Here is a 20577-nt window from a genome sequence, read left to right on the forward strand (position 1 = left end):
GCTAGATAAGTCCATACATACCCTTTTCATCTCCGTGCGTGCTGTAACTCTGTCTGACGCACTCACCGCTAGCCTAGCTTAGCACAAAGACTGGAAGTAAATGGCTACAGCTAGCATACTGCTCCCAATAAGTGACAAAATAACGCCAACATTTTCCTATTTATATGTTGTGATTTCTATAGTCACAGTGTGTACAAATAACAAGGTCATATGAGACACAGCCATCTTTTAACCGTATACATACTGGGAACTATATTCTCAGAAGGCGAAGCACTGCTACTTGGGTAGACTTATCTAACTCTGGGGGATACGTTGAATAAGCTAAAGTCCCAAAAAGTCGGCGTGTTCCTTTAAAGTTACAATAGCCTATGATTCACATATTTGATCTTAGATTTAGTAGTAAAGATGCTTGTTATAGTATCAAGAGTACTATGATGAAGACTAACTGCATAGAATTGAAACCTCAGTGCTGGTTACTGACCATAATTATCAGTATTAGCATATGAATTGATATGGTTGCACTTGGATTCTTGTAATTTGATTCGTTTTTGATGTTATAGTGGCATTTTCTGTGCATTGCTGTCTAATCCAAATTCAAACCTCAGTCTAAGCCATACCATTTGTAGTTGCTATAGGATTCCTAGGTCCTTGTATTGTGCCTATGACTGGAACGAGAACTTTCTCTGAACTGTCACAATCACACAAACACAGATATTCTATTGTAGTCTATTATATTTTCATTTTTCAGGTTATGTGCGCTCTGGGTCAACAGTTTTTGGAAGTCTTGCGGTTTTTGTTTGTTTGTTTATTGTGGGTGTCTCATCTTGGTCTGGTGACAGTTTTACATTTGTCTTCAAAGAATCATCCTATGTGGAATCATGATCGTTTCATGGTGACTTTAAAATTAATTTCTTAAGCAAACATGCTGTTACACCACGTCTTGCTGTTTTTTCAACATCCTGCTTATGGGCGCTGCATTTTTAAAATGGCATGCCATGATAAAAAAAAACATTTTTTAAAGGGTCTCGAGAACAGTGTAGGGGACATTTATTTTTAAAAGTAATGCATTACAGTATTGTGTTACTCCCTAAAAAAGTAACTAATTGTGTTGCTTTTTATTGAAAGTAACACATTACGTTTTTATTAATTGAGGAATACTGAATCTGGTTTTGTGCAAGTGAGATGAGTAAATGCCTGCTCACATTTAGTCTAGAACTACAATAACCAGTATGTTTACACAGCGCACACAACACCTCTGCACTTACCCCCGGTTTCTCTCAACTTGGGGACAGACAGGAGAGCTGTTCAGTAAATGGGAAAACAAAGTAATTTGCATCATTTATTTGAAAAAGTAACTTAGATATTTTGTTAATGTGTTATTTTACTCATTACTTGAAAAGTAATCTAATTATGTAACTCACATTATTTTTAGTCACATTTTAACTCATATACATTACCCCCAAACACTGCTCGAGATCCTGCGTTCTTTTCATTTCGTAACGCTGTCTCGGATGTCTCTTTTGCTGCACTGCTTCTTGCTCGATTCCGTTATGATCCATCTTGCTGTGTTTTGAAAGTTACTTTGTGTCTAGCCTTTACTTCATATTGCTCGATGAACGCCATATTTTTAAGACATTATTTCAAGTTATACTATTTCTAACTTTTTAAACACATCCTTACATTCCATTGCAATCCTTTGTTTTTGAATGCAAGTACGCATCCTGTGTGAATTAAAGGCCCCAAGGGTTAGTTGAGTGATGATGACACTCTACATTTCATAAGATCTTCACTCCTTTAGAAATACGACACATTTTTTAGCCTAGCCTGGTTTTCAAACGTCTGCTACGGAGCCGATGTGTGTTCAATGTTCATTCATTCTTGAAACTATTTTTAATCCATCCAGTTCGAGCTTTTAGATTAATAATGATATTTATTTCAGGTATGGTAATAAAGAAATTTGTTTGGGATTTAGAAACTTGAGCATTCCACTCACATGGTCCGATAGAGATTATCCCTTTAATGTAAAATGTAAACATTGATTTCTCATGTTCTCCTATTACATTCATTGTGTAAAAGACATTGTTCTTAATATTATTAGTGTCATAATGTAGTACGTGTAAGACTGGATCAATTGCGTGTTGAGTTGCCATCCGTCATACCTGAAATTACTTGAATTATGTGTGTAAAATGCTTTAAAACACCTGAACTTTTAAAAGTATAGAGCACTTGATTTTACAGACTGAATACTGCATCTAAATTGTTCCACTGATGATTTTTTTCTCTCTCTCCTAAGAGTGTGTTAATTCAGAATGCATTTCCCCTTTGAGCGATGAAAGAAGGAATGAATCACCACAGACACACTTTAAATCTGCCTACAACAGGACTAATTGTTAAGGCACAGGCAGGGACTGAACTATTATAAGCTATGCTGTCCTACAATCTAAAACTGTGTAACCCTTAGAGAATCAACCTTGGGGGGCCTATGTGGAGAAAAGACACTGAGCTCTACTGTGAGAATAGTTTTTTTATGACATTTTTAATATACATTTTATATGGGAAGCACAACACTCGTTAGTACAAAATAAATATTTAAATACGTAATATTTATGTTTGTATAAATATTATGAGAATATTTATTTTTATGGAAAAAGTTTTCCTATTTTATTTTCCCAAATATGCATTCCAAAAAACCATAAGCAATGGAGTCTGACCAGCTTGATTGCTTTGGGCGTGCCTTCACCTAGTGTCTCTTGATTTGATTGGTCGTGAAAGTTCCCTCAGAGAACTTTCCTTTATGTGAAAAAGAGGCAGTTGCATTGGCCTGCAGAGCGTCTATAGCGATGATCATTTTATTTAAATAGATGAATGCAGAATAAAGGAACCGATAGCCACTCTAGTGGGCATTACTTTGAACCATGAACACTCATTTTTTCCTCTTGATGAATTGTTTGTAATGAGAATGTGATATAAAATTCATCTTGATAAAAATAAAAATGTCTTCCTGACTGTCTTCTGTGATTTCTGTCATTGCCACATATCACTAGGATTCAGTAACTGTGCTTAAAAAGTACTTCAATAAAAAATAGGCTAAAGTAAAATATTTTCATACTGTTTCATATCATATTGTGGTCCCATTCAAAAACACCTCAGCATCTTCATAAATAATCACATCAAAAGCAAGCTCCTGTCAATATAGAATTATTTAATTACAATTAAACAAAGGCACATTCCTTAGTATGTTACTAGCATTAAACAGCGCTATTACCGTACCTAAAAATAAATGTAATGCATTTGTTCATAATAGTGTTGATTAGCAGATTGTTGTGGTATAAGGGTTGTTTTTTTACTTCATGGTCATCACTGTTTAGATGCATTTATGAGAGTCCCATGGATATGAATAAGATGACATGGAATTACTCATTTCCTCTTTCTCTTCTCTACAATCTTGACAAAGTTCTGAACATCCTCTGCCAGTAACTGCGGCTCCTCCATAGCAGCAAAATGGCCCCCACGGGCCATGGGAGTGTAAGTCTTGAGCCTACGGTATTTCTGTGTCACCCACAATTTAGGGGTGTGCATCAACTCATTGGGGAAAGAGGCCACACCAGTTGGAACGTAAACTGGAAGCCTATGGGGTGAGAGAGAAATAGCACATTAATTAAGTGATCTTGCATTATGCACTACCATTCTTTGGGGTCACCATTCTTTACGATTTTTTATTACATCAATTCAGCAAGGGGACTATACATTTATTTACTGAGTGACGGCAAAAAAGTATATTTCAAATAAATGGTGTTTTTTTGAAATTTCTATCCATCACAAAATCCTGAAAAAAAGTACCACGATATCCCAAAAAAACCATTAAGCAGCTCAACTGTTTCAAACAGCAAATCAGTATATTAGAATGATTTCTGAAGGATCGTGTGACACTGAAGACTGGAGTAATGATGCTGAAAATTCAGCTTTGTCATCACAGGAATAAAGGAATTTTTAAAATATATTAAAATAGAAACGTTATTTTAATTTGCTATAATAATTCACAATATTACTGTTTTTACCCTATTTTTAATAAAATAAATGCAGCCTTGGTGAGCAAGAAACTTTAAAAACATTAACATCCCAGATGGTAGTGTCCATATTTACATGTAGAGCAGTTCCTGTGTCTAATATCTCCAAATACTTTTGGGAACACTATATTGAATAAACAATTAAGCTTCATGTTAATCAAAGCCTGTATTTCTCTTACTTTGCATGGGGCTGGTCTAAGCCTTTGCCAAAGTTCTCTTTGTAGAAGCGCATGGAGGATATAATGCACCTAGAGGTCCAGTAGATCATCACATTCGTCAGTAGATCATCAAGAGAAAACTTCCTGTTGGGCAATCAACAGATTATTTCACTGACTTTTAATGAAGCTAAACTAAAAATTTTAATTTTTTTTAAAGTACTACCTCTCCAGTCCACCATCCTCAAGTTTCTTAAATTCAGGATCAGTCCAGGTTGAAAATTTCTCCAAAATGTAGGCAGCCAAACCAACAGGAGAATCATTCAATCCACGGCCTGTGCAATACAGTCAAGCGTCAAATTAAATTTCAAATTCGATGTTACATAAAACCAAATATATAACCAATGGACCAATGTCACAACAGATTCATATGTGGAGTTTATAGAGTGCAACAGTGCCCGCCCCCTTTTTCAGTGGCACTGGTTCCGGTATTTTTTCCATTCATTTTTCCTATTGGGATTTTTTTTTAGGAAGTCTTCATTAAAGAGTTATAAGCCATGAACCAAACCAATCTGCTACAAGGTGAATCATAAAACTACAAACTTTGATTTTAAGCATTTTTTTTTTTTTAGAAAAGTACACAAAAAGACAAAGGTACAAGACTGTACTTAAAGGGACACTATGCAGCTTTTTTTAGCTTAACTGAACAGCTTCAGAGTTATTGAAATGGTTATATAACTTCTTTCGGGTTGAATGGTGGGCGTCTCGACCCCCCCTGGTGCCTGTGAGCGAAAAAATCTCACTTGCAACTTCGGTGCGGCGGGCCGCGTCAGGAAGTATCGCGTGATATCAGCTCTCGCGATGTAACATATTCCTTTACGGCAACTGCACACATACACACAGGAACAAGGTATAGATGGATGGAGTTTGTCACACTATCGTCATGGCTGAGCCGGCATATAAGATGCAGAAAGCTAGGAAAGCATTGTCGGAGGAACAGAGAAAGAGGAAACGGCAGACTGACCGAGTGAGGAGTCGGACACGAGCATAGGCATAATTTGCGGGTGTGTTATGTCCCCATTGAAACTTCTCGCGGCACGGATGTAACGTTACCATTACAAACAAATAAAACATCTCCAGGTAACTCTAGTAGAGCATTCATTTCGTTCGTTTGTTAAATAAGAGGCGATCTGAAATGTGTTAGTTTTGAAATCAAGTGACCAAAGTGCTCGTTGCCTCTGCGATCAGTGGTGCAGATAAGTTACAGTGTTCTGTTGTGACGCGCGCCTGAATCCGTTGCGGTGACTGAGAGACTCTCTATATTTTGTTATGGTGAAATCACAAAATCTAATGCACAAAACACATGTCCCTGCTTGAAATACAACCACTAATAAACAATCGGTTTTGATGAGGAAAATAAACTATACTATTAGTACCGATTAGAACCCAGAACCTCTGACACACTTGGCAAAAGTTCTGCCTCTGGACCATTAAAATTGTCGGATCTATGTATTTAATCACGTGAAAATTCTCACCACTAACAACATATATTATATCTCATTAAACGACAAATTAAACACAATGTACTATTGTATACTATGTAACAGGGCATGTCAAGCTCTGAGTGAGTGGTATTTACGACAGTAACATTAAATTCAAGTACTCCACAGTAACTCTAGGGGTCGCTGTTTGACAAAAACGGGATTTCTGCATAATGCCCCATTAACAGGTTTAGTTAGATTCTACTTAGTTAGATTCTACTTTCTCTTAGAAACTACAATCCCATGAAGCATTGCGAACAGCATTATCGAATTAAAATGACAGAGAAATATAAAACTATTCATTTTCAAATGTAGATAATATATATATATATATATATATATATATATATATATATATATATATATATATATAAACTAGGGATGGGCATTTTTCAAAAATATTGTATTTGAATATTTGGGCTCATAAAAATCGAATATTCTAATTATGTGTTTATTTAAATGACGTTTAACGAGAAAGATGTTATTTTTTATTAGTTCGTTTTTCACCAGGAATTCCACTGTTAAACAATTATTTTAAAAATAACCTGAAATTATGTAGGCTGACGGCTTCAGCAGAAGCACATATCATGGATTAACAACCTCGTAGCTCATAGTAGGTCTAAGTTATTGATCAATTTCACTATGGAGAAAATGAATGTTTTTACTTCCACAGCCGGACTGTTGCACTCTATTCAAAGATGCACATTTTTATCCATTTAATTCACTTTGAATATGTCTCTCACCTGCAGTGTCAGGTTTAGTGGATTGTATGTGCATGTATCCAGTCTCCTTCATGGCATTCACTACAAGCTTTTCCATACAAGGGAAAATGCGTTTCACATCATGTTCATTGAAGCCAAAGAGTTTGGGGAATCGTCGACCAAAAAGTATAGACAACACCATGAGAAGGCCTGGTTTTGCAGGTGGAGCAAAGTTAACGTGGAGGCCTTTCACAGCACTAAAAAGAAAGAAAGATCTTTTTATTTCTATACACATTATCTTCCTTTAATATATCTGACTTTAATTTACTGCATTCTATCTGATGATTTCAATGAAATGAAATACTTTAATACAGTGTTTCTCAACCACTAGGGGGCCTCAGCAAACCTCCAGAGGGCCCCAACAAGTCTTAAAATCAATGTTGTTCTTTTAACATAATCTTAAATAAATGTTGATTTAAGTACCAAAGGTATATATCAGTTAAAATAGGAGGGCCTTTGAATATTGTCTTGGACAAAGTTGGGCCTTGAAGTCAAAAAAGTTGAGAACCAATGCTTTTATACGTACTTGGGCTCCAGCTGGGTCATATTAGTGGTAATAAGCCAACCCCAGTCTCCTCCCTGAACGTAGTACTGGTTAAAACCAAGACGCTTCATCAGTTTATTAAATATGTGCGCTGCACATACAGAGTCGAACCCTGTGCAAAACACATTATGATCATAAAAATTGGAATTGTATGGAAAACAGACCAATTTACATGTTTTTAAACAATTAAATATCTGTTGGGTTGGGTTGTTTGCCATTTACCTTTCTTATGTGGGGCCTCTGAGAAACCATAACCAGGTATTGAGGGACAGATGACTTCGAAGGCTATGTCATCAGGGCTGACTGGCTCCGTAAGCAGGGGGATGATACCATAAAACTCATAGAAGGAGCCTGGCCATCCATGGACCATCATCAGAGGTACAGCGCGGGTTCCCTCTGGCAGGTTCTTCGGTTTCACGTGAACATAGTGAATATCAATACCTTTTTTAATAGAGGATACAACACAGAACAACAATGAAATCTGTTGTAGTGTACTATAATAGTGTACTTACTATGCAAAATGTAAGTGTCTATCTGTGAAAAATAATAGGTCTGCCCTGGATGATATTTATTTACTGAATAAAAACATATTTGTTTCTTACTAATTTTGTGGTGATGATTCCAAAAATAGTGCCAATTTTCTCACTAAAACATGATGTGCATTTCATAGCATTTTTGCTTTCAACAACCATTTGTACGGCGAGAAAGTCATCATAAAAACTGCCACAAAGACATGATTCCTATCTTTCTCTGAACCATGTTTGAATTATTTGTTTAATTCTCTGCTGATTTTCATATGTATAACATTATTTTAGGCCTAATCCTGATACATCAGAGGTGAATGTACAGTGAAATTTTAAAGTTTATAATTTAATTTAATTTTGTTTTACTACTTCCAAACAGCATTTGGTAAAAATTGTGGGGAAAAAGGTTTTGTGTTTATGTAAAGTTCTTAGACAGTATTTGAACACTCCTTTGCAAATTGTTTTAAAAAAAAGGTTAAAATATACATTTTATATACTTCTTTTTGTCATTAAAATGAAACCTTTGACATTTGACTGCTTTTGCTATTTTGATTGGTGCATTAAAAAAAATCATCTTTTTTTCACGTTTGTAAAAAATTATGTACATCACTGAAAGTTTTTAAAAAAAAAATTAATTCAGCATCATCAAATTAGATATATATTAGCTTTTTTGGAAATCAGCTGAATTTTTTTCCAAGATGCAGACATGTGTATTTCTCTCTATAGCTGTGTACTAGTTAAGACTCACCTTCGATTTTGGTTTTGAAATGAGGATATTTGTTCAGTTTATCCACTTGTTTGCTCCAACTAAAATCATTCCTCCAATAAGACACAACCTTATCAAGGTATTTGGAGTTGAAGCCATAGTTAAACTGACTATCTTCAAGAGAAGGAAAGGAGCGGGTCTGATCCAGCCTGCGGTGCAAATCCTAAGGAATATAAAGGAGCTTTTTCTAAAGACAAATCCAAAAAGTATATCTCCACTGAAATAATTATTCCAAATTTTATTTTGATGATGACATCAGGATTTACCTCAATCTCTTCTGGAGTTGTCTCAACTTTAAACGGGCGGATACTATCGTCCTCAGGTCCTTGGGGACAAGCTCCCACACCCCACCACCCATCCTGAGCTTTCAGGACATTCTTTCTCTTCTTCAGGAATACCAGAGCAATCACTGCTCCGAGCCCCAATGCCACTGCCAACTCTATGTACATGGTTTAAGGGCCTGGAATAAAGCAAATAATAGTTATTATCAACTAGCTTTAACCTGACATGTCTTCCTCAAGGGGTAATTGATGATAGCTAGCTCATGGATCACCCCTTGCAGAATATGAACCAGCAACCTTTCATTCCCCTAGGCAACATTATTTTAATGCATGAATGCAAGAAAATAGAGCAAAGGTTTATTGTTGCACAACATTCCCAGCACTGGGATTAGGGTGGACAAAGCTCGGTGGTAACAACATGTGGGTCACAATGTACGACAAAGCTTTTCTGTCTAACTCCTAATGCACAGTAAATACCTTGTGAATAGCAATCTGTTGATTTGATCTGTGCTAATTATGAATTATTCACAGAAATATCATAAAACATAACCTCACCTGACAATTTTTTTTTCTGCAGTTAAATGATATAAAAAAATATCTGAATAATAATTTATTTAATCTAACAGGCTAGATGATTATAGTGGAATTATAGCAATAGACTAAGCTAAATTCTTCTCATTCCTTATCTTGAAAGAAAAGAAACGACGAGTCGCTGACAGAACCTGCACAGAAGTTACTTGCAAATCCATTTACCCTAATAAAGTTATTATTAAAAGCTGTATAACAATGAAGTTGTTGCATAATGAGTTTTATTTCATGAAATATGTAAAAAAAAAGAAGAAAAAAAAGAACTGAGAAAAAAGAACACACTAGTATGTTGTTGAACATTAGTTAACAACGTAACTAGGTAAAACATGCAAAAACGCCGATTAATAGGCCTAACACCAGACATGATGCCCACTCACCTCAATGTAGCAAAGTTGCTGTGTGACCGTTTAGCACGGCACCAAGACGCAGTAGCATAAGCACAATGCACTATGGGAAATGTAGTCACAAAGGCGCTTTGCTCACTTCCTTTGGAAAACCCTTCTTGGAAAACACGTCCGTCATTCTGTTCTGTGAAATTTGTTTACGTCCTTCTTTCAGATAATAGTGGTGGTTTTATTTTAGTAAAGCTAACTGCACACCAAGCAAACGTTTTCACATTTCACGATATTGTATTTTGATTGTAGTTCTTATATGACCCTGTAATTAAGTTAGATAGGTCTAATTGTTTCAAGACGTTCTCTTTTTAAAATCAAAACATTAAAAAAGTAAAAAATAAAACTGTTTTTTTTTTAAACTGCCCAACATTTAACTTATGCAAATTATGATTGTTCGTAAAGCACTTTTTTCAACGGCTTTTATAAATAACATTAACCGTTTTTTTCCAACGGCTCTGGTGTGTGGGAAAGACTGATAGGGCGAAGTTTCTCACTCGCGAAAAAAACGTTACTGAAAAACTGACTGGACTGAAGCAGTGCACGCTATGAGTGCACGGCCAAAGAGTCTGACAGGAAGACAAGCAAACTAATACTTGGGAAGGGCTTTCTGAGGTAAAACACGTTTGTCTGACAACTAACTATTTCAGAACCTCATTTACACAAACATATTAGTGTTACAATAATATTTTAGGTGAAGGTTACCTGCAGTTGCGGACCGACAACGCTGAAAATCGACCTGCTTAAGATGGCCTACTCTCAAAATACTTTCTCCATTGTGGTACGGAAGGAACACATACTAAAAGCCTAGGTATATTCAATGTGACAATATGTGCTAGACAAGTTTAGTACATTTATAACTGTGGTAGTACAAACTTAAAAAAAAAATTCCATGAAGAAATGTGATTGATTTTTTTTTTTTTTTACATTTTAAACATGACAGGTAATACTTGTTGGTCATCCTGAACAGGTAACTTTAAGCCAGATGTTGAGAACAGTAAATTGTATCCATATACCGACACTGAAGTCCTAGCAAATATAAAAACAAAGGTTAACATTGTTAAAAAAATAGATTAAAATGATGTCACTGTGCACAAACGTTGGGTGTCAATAATTACTTTTTAATTTAACTGTAAAAGCATTGTTACATGTTTGTAGACTGTAATGCTGTTAGAAAGTGAGAGTAAAATGAAATAGGATGAAAAAAAGAGAGAAATTTATTTAGGTTCAATGTACGTCATGCATAGACATACAAACTAGATTACAATGAAATCCTAAGAAATGGAGAAGGTCCTGTTTCGAAATGTATTCCCTTGATGTTGGTGCAGTTAAAACCCACTTGTTCCAAACATTAAATAATAGGCAGACCAACTGAAACAGAACTGTATAACCATTACAACGTTGTCCGACCTCCAGAATAAGAACAAAAATATCAGCATCTTGTATAGGATGTTTCCTCTTGTCTTGCTGCTTGCTCTCCAAACGAGCATAATCTTGAACATTCTCAGTATACAGTCAAAACACATCAACCAAACTTCATCTCCATCCTCCTGTAGATCCGTCTCTCTTCAATATCAGTCAGATTGAGTAACAAACAACTGTCCAATCCCAACAGGTCCTTTGATTCATTCAGTCCGTTTCCATAGAACCACTGTGGGTCTCTTTGGAGACCATTAATCTCATCAACTTCCCATGCAGTTTCTCGATCTTCTTTACATCTTGGGCCTGGTCAGTCTTGTACTGTAAACACTGAGAAGAAACGTACAGTGAATCCAACATGATCTACATAAGACCACACACAAAACAGTCTTCTTGCAAGGGCTAAAAACGTACATACCACAGCATCATCTGTGACCTTCATACAGAGATTTCCATCACAGTGTCGATATTTCAGAACCACTCTGACCTGAACGGACAACATTAACAAGACAGTTACTGTGCATCAGTACATGGAAGGTTTGAATACTGCAGTTTTTCTCTGGCTGACAGTTTCATTTTCAGGCATTCATATACACGATAGTGTTTGTACTTACAGACAACAATTCGAATTCGCTCTACAATACATCTGACCCAATTTAAGTTTATTTTTGACTGTAAAATATGTGCTTGTAGCCGGTAGCCTAAAAATAAAAGGTTGTTTATCAATTACCTTCATCGGGTCCGTCAAATAAAGTTTTTCTGCTGCTCGCGCAAATTCTTCCCACGTCTGGTAATAAGGCATGATGTGATAAACACTAAATATAGGGTATTCTGGTAAATACTTTAGAGGCGTAGAAATATACAGCTGTTAAAAGTAAAACCCAGGTGGCATAAAATATGGCCACTTTGAGTCGTAGAAAAACGCACTCTGATTGGTCAGCAGCTGAGCTGGCCAATATAAAACGTGCACACTGACGAGTAATCACTACGTAGTGTACGTGGTCGGATTTGAGGATTGTGATTGGTTCATAGAAATAGAATGAGCGGTAGAAATGACGATTAGAATGAAAAGAAAGGCGGGGCTTAGTAGCCGCGTTGTCACGTGGAATCTGCGACGTTTTAAATCACTAAGTCAGGGCGGATCAATCATAATTATTTGTGATGACTTCATTTAAAATAATTTTTATAGAAATTGCTAAATAGAATTTACATGGTTAAGTTATGTACATAGGCATAGCCATTGGAATAGAATATTTTAAACGATTACACATTTTAGTTACAAATGCATTTAGTAAGACACAGAACGTCATGTGATTTGAATGCGGCTTAGAGGAGGATTCGGTATTTTGAGCCATGTTTTGAGCCACTATGCGCTTCCTGCTGGTAAACAATCGTCTCACCGTATCCAAGACAAGCACTTATTTAAAATATTTCCCGTAAAGGGCCGGTGAACGACAGCTACACTGACGTGTATTTAGTCAGAGGAATATAAAGACCTGTTATTTTGAACTGTTAATTCATTCATTCAGAAAAATTGGGACATTTTTTCCCCAATCATCTCAATGGCAAAAAGTGTCCCAATTTTCCGAAATACATGAAATACAGTGTCATTTTCAAATCTCGAAAAGCAGTATATAAGCAAATTTTAAATGTTTGTTAATGTTTTTCTGTTTGTTGCTGCTTTGGAAATACATGCATTTGTGATTTTCGTGGCTCAAGCACGATAATGTTTTAGCATGTGTAACCAATTTTTATAAGAGTGCACCAGTAGATGGCAGTGTCGACCTTTTTTTTTTAAAGCCTGGATATTTAAACCAAAAATTCAAACTGTAACCCAAATGCTTTCCCTTTCATTCTCCCTTCAGTCATAGACCCTATCCACATATACCCAAATCTTCATATAGTTCATTAGAGTCAGAGATGTATGAGAAACCTAGTTGATCTGGTAACTGAGATGTGGGGCCCAAGTCGCAAGGTTTGAACACTTGTGATGAACCATCAGATCCTTCACTTCTGCCATCAAAGCAAGCACACCATTGGCTCTTTTTATGAACAGCTGACAGCACACAGATTATAGTCAGATAACCAGGGCCGTGTTAAGACAGTGTGGTGCCCCTGGGCACTATACTCAAAAGGCCCACTATATTCAAATGTGTCAATTAAAAATGTACATAAATTAATTGACAGCGTCAATTCACGTTTGCCCAAAAATAATAATAAATCTATCAGGTTTCTTACCTCTACAGGCATGAAAAGGGGTCAGGGGTGAAAAAGGTGAGAAGGATATTATCCCTCTAGGGGGGTCCGGGGGCATGCCCCCCCGGAAGATTTTTTTTAAATATTCCATATTTTATAGCATCAATCTGATGCATTTTGAGATGCATTTTTTTTGCCAACCTGGGGAGAGTTGGAGAAACTTAACTTCAGCCATGAGTCAAAAATATTATGGCCTCCGTAGCGTTAGCTAATAATTTCCCACCAGAGCTTTAGCTAGCTGGCTAATGTTGCGTTCTCTCCTGCTGTGTTCAACTCAATTCATCAAGCTGTAACTAACGTTAGCAAAGCCTATGTCAACAGAGCTCCTGGGTAACTTAAATATAGCCTACCAGAAAATATTAGGGCTGTCCCGATACCATTTCTTCTGAACCGATCCAATCCGATACCAAAAATTCTGAGTATTGAATTATACCGATCCGATACCAGCGCAGTTAAAAAAAAAAAAATCAAGTAGAATTTCTATAACTCTGTGTGTTGAACTGATAATCACTATTTTCTGTTAAACACAATCTACTTAATACAGACAACTTCATTATAAAGAAAAACAACAAATAAAAAAAAATATGATAATAACCTATGACAAAAATTCTATTATATAAACTAGATTAGTGGGTAACTCAGCAGTAAAATTTAGTCTAGAAAAATCACAAGTGCACAATAATTGTATAAAATCGAACATTTAGTGGAAAAAAAACATTTTTTTAGTGAGGAACAAATAAGAGACAATAAGTGTAGCACTAAATCTGGTAAAACGTTTTCATGTATTAAGTTTAGCAGAACTGCTCCTTCCTTGATTTTGCGCAAGCAAAGGTGTCAACTACATCCCCAAAGTCCATTTCTTTGTTACCGTCTCCACAGTTAGCTCCGGCTTCGTCAGACTCAGCGCTGCTAGTGATCGCAATTCCCGTGATGTTCTCACAAAAAATCTTTCGATACCTGGAACATTGTGAATTGTAGCTACGTCTAGCGTCCTTGTCTTTCTTTAACTTTCTTTTTGCAAAACCACTCAATTGACGTCTGTCCAGTTTTGATTTTAATTCATTTTTTTGTAGCCGTTAAAAAAATGACACATTTGCACGTATTTGTTGTGGACCAACGCAACTCTGACAGATTGGGGAGGGGGGAGTGATAGTGGTCATGTAATCTTTATTTATTTATAATTTATTATTAAATCATTATTGTTATTATTATTGTTAAATTTCAAGTTAATAATATAACAATTTACGAAAAATATTTTTAAAGCTTGACTCATGTGGTGCCCCCCTAGTGGTTGTGAATGGTTGGTGCCCCTGGGCACTGGCCCAAGTGCCCTTATGGATAATCCGGCTCTGCAGATAACATACACTTATCAATTATAAAGCATCTTAATATACTGAAGGCTTGAATGAATGTGATCAAATGCTCTATCAATGATAATCTCTCTCTCTCTCTCTCTCTCTCTCTCTCTCTCTCTCTCTCTCTCTCTCTCTCTCTGTGTAAGAGAGAGAGAGAGAGAGAGAGAGAGAGTCAAAATAAATATTTATATATAATATATATATAATCAGTTTGACCTTTATCTTAATATTTTACAAGTATTTTACATACTGTCACTCTAAATCATAAATCCCTGACAATTTAAACTATCAAATGGGGGCGTGACCTGTGCGTCCCTTGCGTGGTGACGTAGGCCAGTAAAGCTATGCGTCTGTGCTGTGGCTGTAGAAGGGGATCCCAGCGGCACGTTGCCGCTATTAGAAGATCAGGCGTTTGCAAGACCAAACAGAAAATTACATTCTCACTTACATTTTTTGTGCTGCAGCATCCACATACAGCTGCAATGCGGTAGATCATGTAGATCTAGTTATTTTTTTTTATTTACTTTGATTTTTTATTTTTTACTTTTCGCGATACAAACTCTCTCTGGTCCTGCCGCGTTTCATTCATATCTTTTGTGATCAAGTGCGAACTTTGCAAACTCTCTGAAATTATATAACACCGAATAAATATCGCGGAAATCACCATGAGGTAAGTAAAATCTAGTTTAATCTCTACCCAAAGGCGTATATGCGCTGGTCTTCTTGTTTGGGGAACAATTTATGCGTGGCTATATTTGCGCACTGCCTATAAATAATTCATAAACAAGCAGTTGATTAAATAAATGCTGTTTATGATATAGATTGTCCTAGCATTTGTACTGCAATTAATTTTTAGTAGGCTACTGTTAAAAGTAATCATTTAAATTATTACAGCTAAATTGAGCAATTAGTAAAAAATCAATTTGAGCGCCTGTATATTGCATAACGTTACTTGATATGGGGTGTGAGGAAAAGACGCACATATGTATAGGTCTATCTGCATACGAAGTATCATGTAAATATGCAGTTCAATGCAGCATGGCACTGAACTTGAGAGATCTTGTTTGTTTAGGATGCATCATGTAAGCATAGTTGAGCTTATGTGACTACTTTGACTCTTCTGTTCATGTTATAAAGTAAAGAGCATAACAATGTGTTAACACATTGGCTTCATTTTAGAGGACGATGCCAATTCAAATCAGTAATTTCCCTGCCTTTATTATTAGATTGAAATATTGCTGTTTTTTTTTTAAATGTAGTGACGTTTGACAATGAATTAAAATGTATATAGTCATACACTGTTTGCTAATAACTGATTGACTAAGGATTTGATCCATTACATTACATTGTGATGTAGGCATGTTCCCAGTGTCTGGTGATCTGGTGAGAGCATGTGTTAAAATGTTCAAGCCTTGCTTTGATTATCGGAATAACTAAGTATTTCCTCCCACACTCCCACTGAAGACATATGAAGAAAGAGCCAGCTGTTGGCAGCCTTCAGCAGAAACAAGCTGCCCTTAAAGCAGAGTTTGAATGATATGACATAACCTTCCCCTTAGGTTTAGATTAATCTCTTCTGTATTTGTATTATTTGGCCTGTCTTCCCACGAACCATGGTGTTACATAGTAAAGCACCTCAGATGTACGTGGGTTGCCTCTTGTGTCAAAAACAGGATTGTCTCTCGCTCGGGAGTGATTGAGCGGAGGCGAATGTTCATGTTTGTTAGCCATAACAGGTGTGGTTTGTGTGATTTAAAGACCCAGACTGTTCCCTCTTACTCATCACGAGCATGTGTTGGGAAGTGTCAAGCTTTTAACTGTGTGACACGACCGTAGGTTTATAATGTGCATGAGGAATTAACCTAATTGTATTAACAACCTTTTTGTGAATCAAATTAATTAATTTAGGACAAAAGTTTGGATAAACTTGCATGCATTTGTTTCTCGTGATCTTAAAAAGTGCATGGGCATGAATTTCTGTACACAGCTAAATTTATAAATGAATTTATTTAGTTATTTAGTTCATTTTTATAAATGATAAATCTTTTTAAATGGTCTAATTAGTGAATGAAAATTAGCCAGTGTCCAGCATGCAAATAACTAAAAACATGCAAATTAAAATTTTTAAATTTGTTTTTAATTTTTAAACTTTTAAACGTGGAAAAAGTAGCTGTGAAGAATGAGTAGTGTCAACTTGTGACTGGCAGTCTATACTTTAGGTTAGTAACTAAATTGAATCAACCCCCTGAAAGGCTTGTTTCATGATTTCCAAAATTCCAGGAAGGCCAGGTCAGTAACACTGCTGTCTGGTTCATAGATCATGAAAGTGTCTTTCAATATTGAGATAGAGATCGCCTAACTGAATGGACACGAATAAGTCATATCGTTTTTGTTTTTCATTAGTGCATGTTAACTGAACTCTTGAGCACTTTTGCTTTTTTTCCAGCAAATTCAAATCAGGCTGCTCTGATCTTTAGGCCTAATCAAGGCTTTCTGAGTTTTGTAGATAGAAAAGTGTCCATATGAATTCATCAGTATGCTCTCGCTTTATCTTTCTGCCATTAGAAAAGACAAATCCCCTCAGAATATTCATGCCTAATCAGAACAGAATTATATGCGAGCGCAATTGTATTGAAGGGGCCATTTAAACTTTTCCTTTTCTCCTTATGTAATTACTCTCTTTGGTAGAGATACCGTGTCTACCTAATCTGCCCCCCACCCCACCACCACCACCCTTCTCTCTCTATTACACCCTGTCACCTATTATATTTTCCATTTCATCTCTCATTTAGACACAGAGCCCTCTGTGAAAGTTCTTTATCTTTGACGTCAGTGGCTCAGACTCATCCTGTTGCACTCCTCTCTTACCACCACATTGTTTCTAGAGGAATTTAGATAAAGCAATCAAGAATGCATTTAATCATTGCGGATTACCACTGATTTGTACTTTGTTTAAAGCAAGTTCATAACGTCATTTAATATCTGTGCTTTGAATGTACCAAAAGTAGGTTCTGAATATGTTTGGTTGACATCATTTTGCTATACTGCAGGCTATGGACTTTGTTTCGTTACATGCAGTGTTGCACTCTAAACTGCATTATATATTTTTTCTGGCCTATGTTTCTGTAATGTTACATAGATAGATTTGAACTGTTGATGAATTCAGTTTTCTCTTTGATTATCACAAAATGGAACATGCATCAGTCTTAATTTTTCATGTTTATTTAGGTAACATGCTACAATAATGACACATTTGCAATATTAATAGATGATCGATGATACTATAATTTCCCCCTAACACTCATTGTTGATAGTCTGTGAGACACTGAAGCATGACTTTTAGCTAGCAGTCACCTTGAAACTTAGGCTTGCTTTTTGGTAGGCATCGAATTGAATCAGATGGTGTAGGTCGGATCATTGTTTTATTGACCAGTGTTTTAGAAACAAGGTTTTGGCTATAGCCTTGCTCCCTCTTCATCATAGATATCTTGTGCTATCAGACATAAAAATTAACTAGACAATATAAAGAACATAAAAAGTGTTTCTGACTGACTGAGTTTAGAGCAAAACACTGTCTATTAGCTCCAGATATGCATGTGATTGTGAAATCTAACAGTCTGTCATGGCTTTGTAGGTCCCTTATGAACAAATCGCTCCATGTTTGACTGCATTTGAGTGGTCTTCACAAATCCTTTACCGTTGCTGCTCTTATAAATTCAGTCACTTTGGAGTTCATTTATTTTTGCTAGGGATGATGATGATCACACCTGCCATCATGGCTCTCTGCATGTTGGATTTTCAATGAACCGATTCAGTGGTAAGCATCAAGTTGAGTGATTCTGATTACCTCTTATGCCCAAGTCTTCTCCCAGATGCCCCAGATGCTTTATAGGCCAATAAGCATTCCAGAGTGTTTAAAATAGGCTTGTCATGAATAGGTTTGACAGGATCTATATACACTACAGTTCCTGTTACATTTGCATGAGAACTTGTTAGTAGCATATCACCTTTTCCTCCTAAGGTCTGTTTTACAGTGAACATGCAGTTGTTACATAGGTTGGATTGTTTTCATCAACTGTTTGTTACGAATTTGAATGTTCATTCATAGCCTATTGACAACTTTGACTAAATTTGTGTACGACGGAGCCATTGTTTATGCTCACTGGGAAACGCAAGCTAATGTTATCTTGCTATTATTGCGTCCTTGTATGGGAGCTAAAGTTATAACCTCAGGTGGCGAAACGTTTAATCGTGTTTTTCTAGTAATGTTTCTCTTTTTCTGCATTATAGGAAAACATTTATCTAACTTGGCGACATTACACCTTGAATGAAGTATCAGTAAAACTACAGGGGGAGGGGACGGGATGAGGAGGAGGGAGGGTCTAGCTAGCCTACGTTTTGTTTGACAATACTTCAAACGTCAACAAGAAGTGACGTCACCCAACATCGCTTAGAGCACTTCAAACCGTTAAGAAAATTATTCTGGGTTACTAGTGCAGAATATTTGTTGAAATATTGCCAAACCCTATCCACCTTATTTTTCACATAAGTGTGGGCGTGGCCAATTGTTGATTGAATGTGTCTGGCTTCCAGCTATTTTTAGCTGTTCAAAACAGCTTGTTATGCTGCTTGATATTGCAAACTGGATGGCTGAACTTAGCTGCAGCCCATGGGCACTGCCGAGTAGGGGGCCCCGCCTTTACCCGTTTATGTTCGTTTGATTTGTTCAGTTATATGCCAGTCAGAGATTGTTAGCCGCATTTCCACTGTCGGGCCATTGCGCGCCAGGGCAATAAGCGGGCCGGCTGTGGCTAAAACCCTCCAACTGAGAACTTTGAGGCCAAAATCAAACGCCGTAAACTGGTACCTAACATTATTTCACATAGAATACATTAGCTGGGTTTTAGATTTGTGGTAAACTTTTACGATATTTTCTAAATGTCGATAAAAAACTATTGCGAAATGACAGCGTTTGTTATGCAACTAAAACATAATATTTTTCCTCTTGTGATAAGTCATTCCAAGAATCATGGCAATGGATGTTAGTATGTTTAAGTTTATCGCAGCCACTGCACTACCCATTATTTTTAATCAAAGGACACATATACATGTTATCCAAACATTAATGGCAAGAAAAGCCCTTTATACTTGGGAGCGGCCGGCCACTAAGCACAAAGGATGGTAAAAATGAGCTCAGCACCGAAACGGAAACTCTTTTTGTACCTATAGAGGCTTCCTTGTGTGGGCAGTGTGAACTCTCTAACCTATTAATATGGATAGGATACCAAAATAAATATGAGCTGCTTTTGCGTGTGGTATGTAACCAGCCTAAGTTCCTCTCAGCACCTGGCTGACTCTACAACATGTGGGTCTCTGAAGTGTTGAGAGGTAGCAGGAACTATCTATCTGCCTTATGGGTTTACTTGGGTTTCTTTATTTTCCTTATTTTGTTTCCTTTACCCATTCTGTAGTGCTCACTGCTCACAGTAAGCACCTGTTCAGAGTCTGAAAGCGGCGACCAGTGAGCTTTTTTGGTATTTTTCATTTGAAATGTTTTTTATGCCCATAGCTTTTTGTCTAAAGTACCCTTGTGTTTGGCCATGAAACTTATGTTTATGCCTTAAATGCCGCCTTCTCAATCAATGAATGTCATCAAGTGATTGAGTGATATTCTGCCCTCAGTAGTCAGTCCAAATATGCTTATTTATGGATCTGAGAAAGGCTAATAGTGATCCATCTTTGTACTAAATGGGATGTCTTTCTGTCCTGAAGTGAATGCATTGTCTAACTATTGCATGATTTCTTAATTTAAACAACTGCATATGCTGTATCCTTTAATGAGGACTGGTCATGAATGTGACATTTTTGTTCCATGATGCTCCCCTTTTACCTTTTTTGGAGAAACTTAATGTTATGAGTTAGCACTAG

General features: G+C 36.5%; 3 protein-coding genes across 3 annotated transcripts in view; 1 reads left to right on the forward strand and 2 right to left on the reverse strand.

Annotated features, from left to right (window-relative positions):
* Positions 1 to 3182: 3182 nt before the first annotated feature.
* On the reverse strand, positions 3183 to 9690 carry ephx1 (epoxide hydrolase 1, microsomal (xenobiotic)). Its single transcript, XM_056269271.1, has 9 exons — positions 9605 to 9690; positions 8625 to 8818; positions 8341 to 8521; positions 7291 to 7509; positions 7051 to 7180; positions 6507 to 6721; positions 4449 to 4557; positions 4247 to 4369; positions 3183 to 3628 (listed from the first exon to the last, which is right to left on the reverse strand). Exons 2-9 carry the CDS (start codon positions 8805 to 8807, stop codon positions 3418 to 3420), a joined length of 1371 nt encoding a protein of 456 aa, XP_056125246.1. The 5' UTR covers positions 8808 to 8818; positions 9605 to 9690; the 3' UTR covers positions 3183 to 3417.
* Positions 9691 to 10719: 1029 nt separating this feature from the next.
* srp9 (signal recognition particle 9) lies at positions 10720 to 11951 on the reverse strand. Its single transcript, XM_056269201.1, has 3 exons — positions 11769 to 11951; positions 11457 to 11525; positions 10720 to 11368 (listed from the first exon to the last, which is right to left on the reverse strand). Exons 1-3 carry the CDS (start codon positions 11838 to 11840, stop codon positions 11249 to 11251), a joined length of 261 nt encoding a protein of 86 aa, XP_056125176.1. The 5' UTR covers positions 11841 to 11951; the 3' UTR covers positions 10720 to 11248.
* Positions 11952 to 14998: 3047 nt separating this feature from the next.
* enah (ENAH actin regulator) overlaps positions 14999 to 20577 on the forward strand; it is a 112277-nt gene continuing 106698 nt past the window's right edge. The window contains exon 1 of the mRNA XM_056269535.1: positions 14999 to 15319. Within this exon, the coding sequence (XP_056125510.1) occupies positions 15315 to 15319 (5 nt within the window). The 5' untranslated portion in view covers positions 14999 to 15314. The remainder of the gene's footprint in view (positions 15320 to 20577) is intronic.

This window comes from Rhinichthys klamathensis, unplaced genomic scaffold (assembly GCF_029890125.1).
Source record: "Rhinichthys klamathensis goyatoka isolate OS25496 unplaced genomic scaffold, OSU_Roscu_1.1 h1tg000281l_1, whole genome shotgun sequence".
NCBI lineage: Eukaryota > Metazoa > Chordata > Actinopteri > Cypriniformes > Leuciscidae > Rhinichthys > Rhinichthys klamathensis.

Excerpts from the sequence above, each read along its gene's own strand:
- ephx1 (XM_056269271.1), bottom strand. The coding sequence starts at position 8,807 with ATGTACATAGAGTTGGCAGTGGCATTGGGGCTCGGAGCAGTGATTGCT. Across the intron at positions 8,522-8,624 it reads CAACTCCAGAAGAGATTGAG|GATTTGCACCGCAGGCTGGA; the intron begins GTAAATCCTGAT and ends TATATTCCTTAG. Across the intron at positions 4,558-6,506 it reads CACTAAACCTGACACTGCAG|GCCGTGGATTGAATGATTCT; the intron begins GTGAGAGACATA and ends TGTATTGCACAG.
- srp9 (XM_056269201.1), bottom strand. The coding sequence starts at position 11,840 with ATGCCTTATTACCAGACGTGGGAAGAATTTGCGCGAGCAGCAGAAAAA. Across the intron at positions 11,526-11,768 it reads ATTTGACGGACCCGATGAAG|GTCAGAGTGGTTCTGAAATA; the intron begins GTAATTGATAAA and ends TTGTCCGTTCAG. Across the intron at positions 11,369-11,456 it reads AGGTCACAGATGATGCTGTG|TGTTTACAGTACAAGACTGA; the intron begins GTATGTACGTTT and ends GTTTCTTCTCAG.